Source organism: Pristis pectinata, chromosome 1 (genome assembly GCF_009764475.1).
Source record: "Pristis pectinata isolate sPriPec2 chromosome 1, sPriPec2.1.pri, whole genome shotgun sequence".
Classification (NCBI taxonomy): Eukaryota; Metazoa; Chordata; class Chondrichthyes; order Rhinopristiformes; family Pristidae; genus Pristis; species Pristis pectinata.
In genome coordinates, this window is record NC_067405.1 from 97,185,712 (window position 1) to 97,198,780 (window position 13,069).

A 13,069-nucleotide genomic window follows, 5' to 3' on the forward strand; every position below is an offset into this window, starting at 1 on the left:
CACTTAACTAGTCTCAGGTGAATGAATATTCTCAAGCACGGCTCCACCCTGACGAAGAGTTTATGTTTGTTTTCATATTTACTTTAATGGCAGGTTCCAAATTCTGCTGATGGCAGTTCTGACAAATACAATGGTTTTTAAATCAGTCAAGTCAATTATGCCCCATTTCTCATTTCAATTGAAATGGCTGCAGTTTCCCAGAGGAAGATTCCTGAAACTTGTGGGTGGAAAAATTTTTATTTGATTTTCCTACCGAGCACCTCAAGCAATATAAGAAAGTAATCAGAGCTTATACACAGGATATGGAAATCCAACAGTGAATCATCAAATTGATTTATCCTTTTGAACTGCATTGAAAAGGGCAAATTTGCAAATTTGAAGGCAAATTTGTTATAGCGCCAAACACCACTGTTAATATTAGGAGAGGGTTGAGCACTGTTTTGGATGGCACTCTTTGCTGCCCATCACAGAGAATAAGTGCAGATAAAAATAGATTCCAAATAGAGTATATCCAGGCAACGACTGTGGAAAGAGAAACATAAAATATTTTAGGTCTGGGACCCTTCATCAGAATTGGGAAAGACAGAAGACAAGTTAGTTTTCAGCAGTAGAAAAGGTGGAGAACAAATGGGTAAAACAAAAAGAATATCTCTGATTGGGTGAGACTAAATAACTTAATGTAGCATTTAAACTAAGAAGCTCAACCTGATCCTAACTACTACTCCACCTGCTACATTGTTATTTGGTCTCACTGTCTGGGAGCAGATCTCAATTTTTAGTACGTGAATTTTGTCAGAAGACTGTTAATATTTGAGGTTGAAAGCAAGTGAAAGCTCAGATCTCTTCAGCAGGTCGTCAGCCATTAATGATCTTTAGTCGACACAGCCTATTAGTGGAAGCTGACTTGTTTGGAAAAACATTTAGTAAAAAGCAGTAAGACACTTCTGGCAACAACACAGGAAAGCTCAAGTACAGTTGGGAAATTCTTGTAGATTATGTAGCATCTTTGGAGAAACAGAGTTTATCTTTCTGCTTTCAGTAGAATTGAAAAAAAAATCAAAGATTTAACTGCTTTTGAGTGAGTACAAGAGGTTCGGAGCATATAAGGGAAGGGTTGAGGGTAGCAGTCACAATGGGATGGAGTGAAGAAGTAAAGAAGGGACAGTGGCACATGGCAAGAGTCGATAGTCATAATTCAAGTAAAGAAAGAATATTTGGGTCCGGAGGAGGTGTAAATAGGAACAACAGAATCACTGTAAGCACCTGTTCTCTGGGGAAAAAATGGGAAGAGTGATTGAGATCTAAAGTTGTGGGTTTGGGCTAGAAATGGCTAACTTGAAAGATGAAATGCAGTTCCTGCAGTCTACACTTACCTCCAATAGAGCAGTAAAAGAGATCAGAGATGGAGCTCTCAGAATGGGAATTGAGGTGACTGGTAACCAGAGGTTTATACTCAGATTGGTGGACCACACCGATATGTTCACTAAAGCAATCATTCCACCTGCATTTGGTCTCCCCGGTGTGCAGAAAGCTCCCATTTTAGGCAACAAATAAATATTTTGCTTCCCTGGAAGGTGAGTTTAAGACCTTGGAAATTGGGAAGTGAGCAGGTGAAAGGGCAGAAGTTGTATCAGCTAATATCAATTCACTGCTGAAAATTCACATGCTTCAATGAGTAAAACGTGTTAGGAAGCATGAATGGTAGCTTGGGAGCATCCCACTCTGAAGGTTATCAGGTACCCCAGAAACTTATGGCCATTACAGTACTAAACCTCATGAGCCTGCTACTCAAAAAAATCTTTTAACTTAGTAAAGAGTTCTTTCACACAGAAGTGAAATATATTTGCTTGACAGTGAAATGCTAATGCAAAAATCGCAGCCATTGGTTTTGTAAATGTCACAGTGAATACCAAGAACACATTTGATGCTTGAGTTAAAATACCACATACTTAAGAAGCTATGGTTCTAACACATGATGCCATCCCATTCAACCTGTCCAACTTTGCTAAAGAATAGACCAGATCAGAATGGGAATCAATAACAACAGCAAGTATTTATATACCACCTTTAAGGGAGCGTTATCAAAGATTGACACCAATCCAGAGAAGAAACTATTTGAATGTGACGAAAAGCTTATAAGAATTTGGAGCAGGAGTTGGCCCCATGGACCATCAAGATTGCTCTGTTATTCAATAAGATCATGGCTGATTCATTCTCAGCTTCAACTCTGTTTTCTTGCCTATTCCTCATAATTCTGGACTGTCCTGAAGACCAAATATCTGTCCAGCTTTGAATATATTCAATGGTTCAACCTCCATTTTTCTGAAGTTTCCACCTTTCAATGGAAATGATGCCGTGGTACTTCATTCATTCAGGCTGCAGAAGTATCGTTTTAACCCTAATACCTTTCAAGAAAAAGTTCCCAACTATCTGATTGAAGGATGAAGAGCTGGTAGTTCAAGCCTCCTGAATGGCAGAGCATTGCTTCTCTTGTACTGGTGTGCCCAAAACTTCATTCCTGGTCTGTAACATTGAAGGCACTACTTACTAGCATCAGTGTGTAGGAGTATGTGTTAATAATTCATTCCATTGAAGTCATCAGAACTGAATTTCAAAAACAGAGTACAAAGTGTTGGTGCAGCTAAATAACACATTTAGTGCTAATAACCGGGGAAGAATTCCTAAGCAGTAGTCCTTATTTCAGCTCTTAGCTGCTATTCTTCTTCTAAGTGGGTGTTGGTGTCTTCCCAAATTCTGGTGTTTCACTCTGATTAAAGAATTCAGTAAGAGTGAGAATTCAGATTAAATCAAGTAGATTGACAATGTTGTTTCTCTCCCTTCAGCGTTGTCCCCTTTTATGTTTTACTCATGAATGTTTCAAGTTTGCAGTCAGATTTTTCTTAGTCATCTTTAACTGAAAAGTATATGGATTGTGATGGTAGCATTAATACTTATTCAGCAGTAAACACACAATGCAGTGCTGTTATACAAGATGCATTCTTGGCTTTTGTTACTGCAACTTTTTTTTTCCTTTTACTCCATGTTGCTTTTAAAAAGTATTCTTATAACTGCTGAAACATGGTCTGCTTCTTAAAAGTGGTCACGGGTGCTTTGTTACAAGTGGTCATAGCTGCAGTTAATTACTGCCAATTGGTCAGTGGGGCATGCTGTCCCAAAGAGGAAAAGTAGGAGATGTCCAGAGAAGAAAATCTACCCTACGGTGTTTTCCATTCATCAAGGGTAATCAGTAGCCGGGTACTGTGTAGTTTTAGGTGCAGTACATACCTGCACAGGCAATAACGTAGGCAAGTTACAATTGTACAAAAAGTTGGTTAGACCACATTAGGAGTATGGTGTGCAATTCTGGTCACCAGCCGATTGGATGCATTTGATTAAGCTAGAGAAAGTGCAGAAAAGATTCACAGGGATGTTGCCTGGATTGGAGGGCTTGAGTTTTTAGGACAGGTTGGACAGGCTAGGTTTCTTTTCCCTGGAACAAAGGAGATAGAGGTGGCATGATAGTTGTACATAAAATTATGAGAGGCATAGACAGACGCTGGCCATCTACTCTGTTTCCCATGTTGGGGATGTCTAAAACTGGAGGGCATAGATTTAAGGTGAGAGGGAGAAGGTTCAAAGGGGATCTAAGTTTAAAATTTTCACACAAAGAGTAGTTAATATCTGGTATGAGCTGCCAGAGGAGGTGGTGGAATTAGTAACAGTTATGACATTTAAGAAGCATCTGGACAATTGACAAATTTATGAGCAGGTCACTAATTCCATGTGCAGGTAAGTGGGATTAGTATTGATAGGCATAATGGTCGGCATAGAGACGATGGGCCAGAGGGTCTGTTTCTATGCTGTACAACTCTGACTCTCATAACAGATAATCAGGAGTGATTTTACAAGTGAGTACAAATTCAAAGCCATTAGTTAAAGCTGGGCACAGAACTAAAACTCGATGTTTCTAACACCTGGCTTCTAATAAGAGAGCCTGTAAATATCAAGCCTATGTTTTCATAAGTAATCCTTACTTAAATGGAATCTCACAGTCCCTTAAATTAATATCACTATCTTGGTCCACTGAAGGTATTTTGCATTGTTGTGAACCCATCATCACTGACAAGGGTGCCAGAGGATGAGATATGCGAGCTCCAATGAAATACACAAAACTTCAAAATATTTTGCTTCTTCTCTGGTTGAATATCCAAACCAAATCCTTCTATAAACTTCACACAAGGAGATTAATTGTCTTCCACAATAAGTGCAAACACGATTGTATTGTTTGTACTGTAAAGTGGTGCTGCTTTAAACTGAGCTGTTCACAACAATTACTCTCTGTTTCTGTTTCCCAGGTTTGTCGAGTGGCCTATGAGATAATGCAGACGTTACACCCCGATGCATCAGGTTATTTCCATTCTCTGGATGACATCTACTACTTTGGTGGACAGAATGCACACAATCAGATTGCAATTTACCCTCACAAACCACAGACTCCAGAGGAAATTGTATTGGAGCCTGGAGATCTGATTGGAGTGGCTGGCAACCACTGGGATGGTTATTCCAAAGGTATCAATAGAAAATCTGGGCGAACAGGCCTATATCCATCCTACAAAGTGAAGGAGAGCATCGAGACCATTAAGTACCCAACCTATCCAGAGGCTGACAACGAGAAGCCACAGTAGCTGCAAGGACACTCCACAGTCTCAGTGAATGTATCTCGCCATAAATCTGAAATCCAGCCAATGTTTTTTTTAAACTTTGAGTTCTGTGCAGATGCATCCGTCTCCCTCCATCATCCTGCTGTTGGTTGTGTTTGGTTGTCTGCCATTAATTCACTGTAATCCTCAGTGACTGACACTGACCCGTTGTACAGGTTAGAGCATGAGCAAATGTCTGTCCAGTCATGGTGCCTAACATTCTTCAACCGTTGACCTTCCTGAAGAACCAAGTCCAGCATTAGCAATGAGATGTCTTTGAAATCTTGGCGTGAAAGAAAAAGGTTAAGCATCAGGCAGGAGAGGTGTAATCATGAAGACTTAATCCATTCCACAGCCTGTTCTTAAGATGACACTCTCTCAAGAAATAAAAGGGTTTCTCCTTTACAAGGGTAGGCGAAGGGAAGGTCAGAATAATCAAGTGCACATCCTCATTTCACAGTCTTTTGTAAAAGCAAAATCATGGACAGAATCTTTAATACATAATGTTTCCAGACATTGTCTTTGATAACAAAAATAAATAAATCTAAATGAAACCAATTAAGCTAGAGTTTCTCCTCATTGTTGCTGATATATTTAGGATTAGGATGGCATTCAACTGTGGCGTTAGCCTTCAAAGCTTATGAATGTTTGATCTCCATTATTTCAGCAACTTAGGTGTTACTCAGCTATTAAGTATTAATATGGTTATTTATCACCATTGGTTATTAAATTAATATGTCCAAAATTTGATCTTTTAAAAGGTGCCTTATATTTTTATTTAAATAAATCTGCATGAAATGTGAAGCAATCTGATGCCAAATTATTTCAAGGTCCTCTGAAGTAGAAAATGTATTTTTCATGGCAAGATTTGTCACTTTCAGCGTCAAACTTGGTTTTCTTACTGGACACAGTTTTATTGAGTTGCTGGTCCTTATGCTCAAGTCTTGACAGTGAGTATTGGGTGGACTTTTTCCTTATGGATGAGCCCAACCATACTGCAACTTCAGAATTCAAGCTAGAGTCACTAGATAACAACTGGGAACAGAATCATTGGATGGGGCTTGTGAACTGGAAACCTGAAAGGGGCTTGAGAACAGGAGTCCTGGATGGGGTTCAGGTATGGAAGCCGTGGATAGTAGTTGGAACAGGAATGCTGGATGATATTCCCCTACCAGATACAGGCCAGTAAATGCCAATTCTGCATACTCAACATGGACTGAATGTCGAATCGACAACTATCCTGTTAGCCAAAGCTCATTTTATTATTGTCTTAAGCAGCTGAATCATAGGGGAATGTGTGAAACTTCTGCTTCTGTAGTATGTACAATTATTAAGCTAACTGTTGGTTGGAGTATTCATATTCATCATGAAATTGTTTCTCCAACCTCTACCTCCTTCTAATGATGGAAAAGCCCTGTGAAACCTTTTCTGTTTAACAGATTTTATTTAATTGGAAATACTCCTTTATGAAAGCAAAAGACTGCAGATGTTAGAAGTCTGAAGTAGAAGCAGAAAATGCTCAGCAAGTTTAAAGGGCTAACTCTTCCTGTTCTGCCTGAAATGCTGATTCTTGTTTCTCTCTGTCAGATGCTGCCTGAATTGCTGAGGATTCCCAGAATTTTCTGTTTTAAGCATATGCTCCCCTAGAGTCATCTGAAAATAAAAAATACCTTGCAAGAACATTCCAAAACAAATACCATACTGCTCCCTGCAACCCCGTAACACTCCAAAAAAAAAACTTTGTTTTACTGTGTGTTTTTTAAAATATTAACTGATGGTTTTGCTCAGGTGATCTGATGATTCATTATTAATAATGCAAAGAACATGAATCTTTCTTCTGTTGTGAAGTTGATTATGCTTATCTGTCCCTTTAAAGAAACAAATTCTAATTCCAATTAGCAAGTACCAACTGATGCTCAATTACTGTGTAATGCATAGAACATAGGACACTACAGCGTAGGAACAGACCCTTCGGCCCACGATGTTGTGCTGAACTAATTAAACCAGTAATTGAATGCCTAACTAAACTAATCCTTCTGTGCCTATCTAAGAGCCTCTTAAACACCTCTATCGTACTTGCCTCCACCACCAGCCCTGGCAGTGCATTCCAGGCACCCACCACTCTCTGTGTGTAAAACAAAAAAAACTTGCCCCACACATCTCCTTTGAACTTACCCCCTCTCACCTAAAATGCATACCCTCAAGTGTTAGACATTTCGACCCTGAGAAAAAGATACCAGCTGTCTACTCTTATCAATGCCTCTCATAATCCTCTATCAGGTCTCCCCTCAGCTTCTGCCGCTCGAGAGAAAACAACCCAAGTTTGTCCAACCTCTCCTTCTAGCACATGCCCTCTAATCCAGGCAGCACCCTGGTAAACCTCTTATGCACCCTCTCCAAAGAGACCCAACGCTACCTTTTTCATTATCTCAAAATGCCCCAGTATATCAGCATGCTCCACATTGATCTCATGAACCCCCATGTCCTTCTCCTTGGTAAATACTGATGCAAAGTACTCATTTAAGACTTCGCCCACATCCTCCGCCTCCAAGCACATGTTCCGTCCTTTATCCTTGAGAGGTCCTATCCTCTCCCCAGTTATCTTCTTCTTGATGTACGTATAGAATGTTTTAGGATTTTCTTTAATCCGACTTGTCAAGGACTTTTCATTGGTCCCTCCTGGCTCTCCTAATTCCCTTCTCTAGTTCTTTTCTAGCTTCTTTATAATCTTCAAGGGCTCTGTTTGATTTTAGCTTCCCAAACCTTTTAAACGCTTCCTGCAGCTGTTCCCAATTAACACTCCTTAGTTCCTGCCGAATAATCTTGTAATTTGCCCTGCTCCAATTTAATACTCTCCCGCAAGGTTCATACTTATCCTTATCTATAGCTATCTTAAAACTTAAGGTGTTGTGGTCATTGTTCTCTAAACGTTCTCCCAGTGAAAGGTCAATCATCTGGCCAGGCTCATTTCCTAACACCAGGTCCAGTATGGCCCCTCCTCTCGTTGGTCTATCAACATACTGATTTAAGAAATGCTCTTTGATGCACCTCACAAATTCTGCCGTCTAAACCTCTTGTGCTAAGAAGGGATGTCTATAGTAGGGAAGTTGAAGTCACCCACAACAACAACCCTGTTTTTACACCTTTCCCTAATCTGCCTGCATATCTGTTCCTCAATGTCCCAGTGGCTATTGGGGGGGGGGGGGGGGTCTGTAGTATAATCCCATCAGAATGATTGCACCTTTCCTATTTTTGAGTTCTACCCACATAGACTCAGTGGATAAGCCTTCTATCATTTCCCCAATTATGATGTACCAAACTAATAGTTCAACTTCTCCCCTTCCCTCCACCCCCCCCCCCCCCACCTCCCTCTCTATCTTTTCAAAAATATCAAAACCCTGGAGCATTCAGCATCCAGTCCTGTCCCTCTCTCAACCAAGACTCTGTAATGGCCATGTACTGATTGTTCCATGTGCTGATCCATGCTCTAAGTTCATCACCCTTACCCCAAATACTCCTAGCGTGAAAACAAACACACACTGCAACCCATCCGTCCCTTCGTGTCTAGTTCCTCAGCCACACATTCATCTGTTCTAACTTTCTATTCCTGCCCTGACTAGCACCTGGCTCCAGGAGTAATCCAGAAATTACTACCTTTGAGGTCCTGCTTTTCATCCTCTTTCCTAACCCTTCCCTCTTCTACCAATATCATTGGTGCCAATGTGCACCACAACCTCTGGCTGCTACCCTCCCCCTTGGGAATGTTCTGCAGCCACTCTGAGACATCCTTGACACTGGCACCTGAGAGGCAACATACCACCCCGGCATGCAGGGAAAGATTGATCACTGAAAGGGCATTTTGAGTTTCCAGAACCAGGCTGAAGTTCCTTTGCTATTAATATCATTGAATACTTGTAATACTTTTCACTGATTGATGTTCTCAACCAGTTATAGCTACAGCAGCATGTCTCCTGGAGCATTGCCAATTTATGAAGCTGCATTCAGTCCTCACAAAACAGTCTCTTCAACGTTGGGGATACCAAACACAGACACGGTGACTATTTAAGACGACATCCACTCATTCTGCAGAGGTGACTCTGAGCTTCAAGTTGCCTGTTACTTTAGTTCTTCTTCCCACACATTCTCTGATCTGTCTTTGGCCTCCTGTACAGTTTGAGGAACAGCACGTCATTTTCTGACGTGGCATGTTCCAGCCTTTATGACTCGAGTTGAACTATTTCAGATAATCAGCCATTCCATTCCTGCATTCCCAGTCCCACAATGCTGCCAGTCTCAGTATTTTAGGAATCTAAATCCCATCTTTCTATAGTATCCCTTTTGCCACACATTTATCTTGTAAATCCTCCTATTTCTGCTCTTGCTAGCACATGGCACTAGTAGTAATTCTGAAATTACTACCTTTGAGGCCTTGCTTTTTAATTTATCTCCTAACTCCTTATATTCAGCTTGCAGGATCTCATCCCTTTTTTTAACCCATGAACCAGTTAAATGCCGAATATGGTCCAGAAAGTGCAAGGGAGGGAGATTTCCTTTCCAGATGGGTTTCTATGAGAATCCAATGGTTCCAATAGTTGCCATTTCTAGGACTAGTTTTTTTTTTACTTGGTAACTTGAATAAAAATGCCACTGTGAGATTCAAACTCGTGCCTCTGACAAAACAGTCCAGAGCTCTGGCTGTTAGTCTAGTAACGTAACCACTGAAGTCTCTTATTGGCTGCTGAACTAAATGGTCAGTGCTAAATAACAGAGGTGACACTTAATAGTCCAGTCTGAAGATGCAGGAGGTTGAGTTACGTACATACAGGGAAAAGAGTTCACAGGCCTTTCCACCACCTTACAAGTAATCATGGCTTTTATACAGAAAACATAGCTACACAACCCATATAGGTGGACAACTGGACTTTGATACATTAATCATTGGTCATTCACATTTATTGGTTCCTCAGAGTCTGACGGGAACATACTAGAAGTCTTTATTCTCACATTTCCTCCCAGGGGTCCTGGTGATTTTGCTTTTATATGAATGGGGCTCCGCACAATCCCAGGCCTCATTAGTCAATGTGACCACACTCCTCATTCTTAATTGTGTTCCAGTGGACATCTGGCTGTCCCTAGATCCTTCCTTCTCAGGGTTTAGGGGAGAGTTTGCATTGATTCCCCACCATCTCTAATCTATTCTCCTCCGTGTTTCCCATAGACCCTCAAGACCCAACTGCTAATGAACTAAGGACAGCATGTAGTATGATCACCCTCTTTCTTGGACAAAGATTAACCCACTATGCTACACCTTATATCTTTATTTCCCCTCTTCAAGTCTGTTCGGACTTTATACTTAACCGGTGCTGTGGTAAATTTGATTTCAATCCAATGATTTTGTGCAAATGGAATCATATATTCCTAAACACAAAGCCACCATTCATCCTACCTGTTCTTTGGAATAGCTCTCTAATTGGTCCCACGCTCCTTTCCTTTTCCTATCTCCATACAATTTTACCTCCTTCGAGTATTCAAATTTTTTCCACAATCGTTAGTGAATCTACATTTACCCGCCCCCCCCCCCCAACTTCCTGCCACTGTACTCATCATAACTCGCAATGAAAAATTTACTCCTGCTTCATTTGCCAATCAACATAAGTATTTTATCCTCTGGTTCCTGACTCTTCTGTCATGGGAAGCAGTTTCTTCACATTTACTTGAGCAAAACCCATCATGATATTGAATACTCTAGTAAATCTCCTAAGCTTCTCTACTATAATGATAACAATCCCAGTTCCTATGATCTCTCCACATAATTAAAGTCACTCAACCCCAAGTAGCAGTTATTAAAGGCTTTGTACAACTTTCTTATTTCTGCCTCGGTTTAGAAAGCCAGTGATCTCGCATGCTTTTTTTAAAAAAAAAACATACAGCTTTATCGAAATGTCCTCTCACCTGTAAATATTTTTGCAGAGGTAGGAGGAAGACCATGGATGGATTGGAAAACCAGGGTGAGAATTTTAAAACTGAGATATTGTTTATCTAGGAGCAACAAAAGGCAGGGTTGAACTGCAGGTCAAACACACCTGGGTGCTTAAAGTAAATTGTGGCATTTTCAGATGATCTGTCCTTTTGAATATTTTTTACATTTAAAAATTAGAGCAGAGGTTTGTGTAAAAATGTTTTCCAAGCTATTTGACAGCATTGTTCATAATATGCTATCCACCTTTTAATGTTATTTTGCAAATGAACATCACTGACAGCTATCTGGGTTTTGGCAGAACACATTGTTTTCTGATACAACTACAACCTCTGTTCCTGAGTCATTGGCCCCATGTCTCTCCAGGGCAATTCAATGAAGCTGAGGCAGCTGATTTGAAATCTTGGTGTCATATTTCTAACCCACACATACATTTAGTAGCTGAAAATATTTCCCTATCCACAATGTCATTTGACTCTGAGATCTTGTCTGCTTATCTCTGTTGAAACTGTATTTCAACCACATATTTCCACTTATCTTTCTATTACAGCATACAGCAATTGAGCACAGATACAGGCCCTTCAGCCCAACGAGTCCATGCCGACTACAGTACCCACCCAGCAGGTCACAGTTTCCTGCATTCGGCCCATATCCCTCTAAGCCCCGCCCCTCTATGTACCTGTCCAAGTGCTTCTTAAATGATACTATTTTACCTGCCTCAACCACTTCCTCTGGCAGCTCATTCCATATACTCACCATCCTCTGCATGAAAAATTGTTGCCCCTCAGGTCCCTTTTAAATTTTTCCCCTCACCCTCAATCCATGCCCTTTAGTTCTGGACTCCCCTACCCTGGGGAAAGGACTGTTGCCGTCCACCTTATCTATGCCTCTCATAATTTTAAACATTTCTATAAGGTCACCCCTCATTCTCCTACATTTCGAGGAATAAAGACCTAGCCTGGCCAACCGCTCCCTACAACTCAGGCCCTTTAGTCCTGGCAACATCCTCGTAACTCTTTTCTGCACTCTTTCCCATAACAGGGTGATAAAAACTGTACACAGTACTCCAAGTGTGGCCTCACCAACACCTTATACAACTGTAACATAACTTTCCAACTCCTGCACGCAACGACCTGACTGATGAAGGCCAGCGTGCTAAACACCTTTTACACCACCCCATCTACCTGTAATGCCACTTTCAATGAACTATGCACTTCTACTCCAACGTCCCTCTGTTCCATTACATTCCTTCGTGCCGTACCATTCATAGCACAAGTCCGACACCGGTTTGCCTTTCCAAACCGCATCACCTCACACTTACTTGTATTGAAATCCATTTGCCACTCCACGGCCCACTTCCCTAACTGATCGAGATTCCTCTGCAATCTACAATAACCTTCTTCACTATCAACAGCACCTTCTAATTTCGTGTCATCTGCAAACTTACTGATCAAGCCTTGTGCATCCGCATCCAAATCATTTGAATGCATAATGAATGACAAGGGTCCCAACACCAACCCCTGCGGCACACCACTAGTCACCAGTCTCCATTCCGAGAAACAACCTTCAACCACTACCCTCTGCTTCACACCTCCAAGCCAATTTTGAATCCACCTAACTCGCTCTCTCTGAATTCCATGGGACCTAACCTTCCAGACCAGCCTGCCATGCGGGACCTTGTCGAAGGCCTTGCTAAAGTCCAAACAGACAACATCCACTACCCTACCCTCATCTACCTTCATGGTTACCTCTTTAAAAAACTCCAAAAGATTTTTCAAGCAGGACTTTCCATGCACAAAGCCATGCTGACTCCTCCTGATCAGTTTATCCAAATGCTGGTAGATCCTGTCCCTCAGAATTCCCTCTTGTAACTTCCCCATGACTGATGTCAGGCTGACAGCCTGTAGTTCCCTGGCTTGTCCTTGCTACCCTTCTCAAACAACAAAACAACATTAACAACCTTCCAGTTTTTTGGGAACTTCACCAGTGGCTAACAATGAAGCAAATATCTCTGCAAGGGCCTCCACAATTTCTTCTCTAGCCTCCCACAAAGCCAGAGGATGCACTCAGTCAAGCCTTGGGGATTTACCCACATTAATGTGCTGTAAGACTGCAAATACTGGTAATACGAATGCCCTCCAAAACATCACCACTTGTTTCCCTCATCTCTTGAGTAACCATGATTTTCTCCTCAGTAAACAGAGGAGAGAAACATTCGTTAAAAATCGCACCCATCTCCTGCAGCTAGAGACATAGGTGGCCCTGCTGATCTTTGGGGGGACCTACCCTCTCCCTAGCCACCCTTTTACTCTGAATATAACTTTAGAACCTCTTTGGATTTTCCTTTACCTTCCCTGCCAGATCCATCTAATACCCTCTCATTGCCCCCCTG

At 41.3% G+C, this 13,069-nt stretch overlaps 1 protein-coding gene across 2 annotated transcripts in view; it reads left to right on the plus strand.

Moving 5' to 3' along the window:
* LOC127573061 (alpha-(1,6)-fucosyltransferase) overlaps positions 1–5,501 on the plus strand; it is a 592,121-nt gene extending 586,620 nt beyond the window's left edge. The window contains exon 12 of one of the 2 annotated variants that reach the window (XM_052020880.1): positions 4,356–5,501. In XM_052020880.1, the coding sequence (XP_051876840.1) occupies positions 4,356–4,685 (330 nt within the window). In that variant the 3' untranslated portion in view covers positions 4,686–5,501. The remainder of the gene's footprint in view (positions 1–4,355) is intronic. The other variant, XM_052020871.1, reaches the window with a different exon arrangement.
* The last annotated feature ends 7,568 nt before the right edge of the window (positions 5,502–13,069 follow it).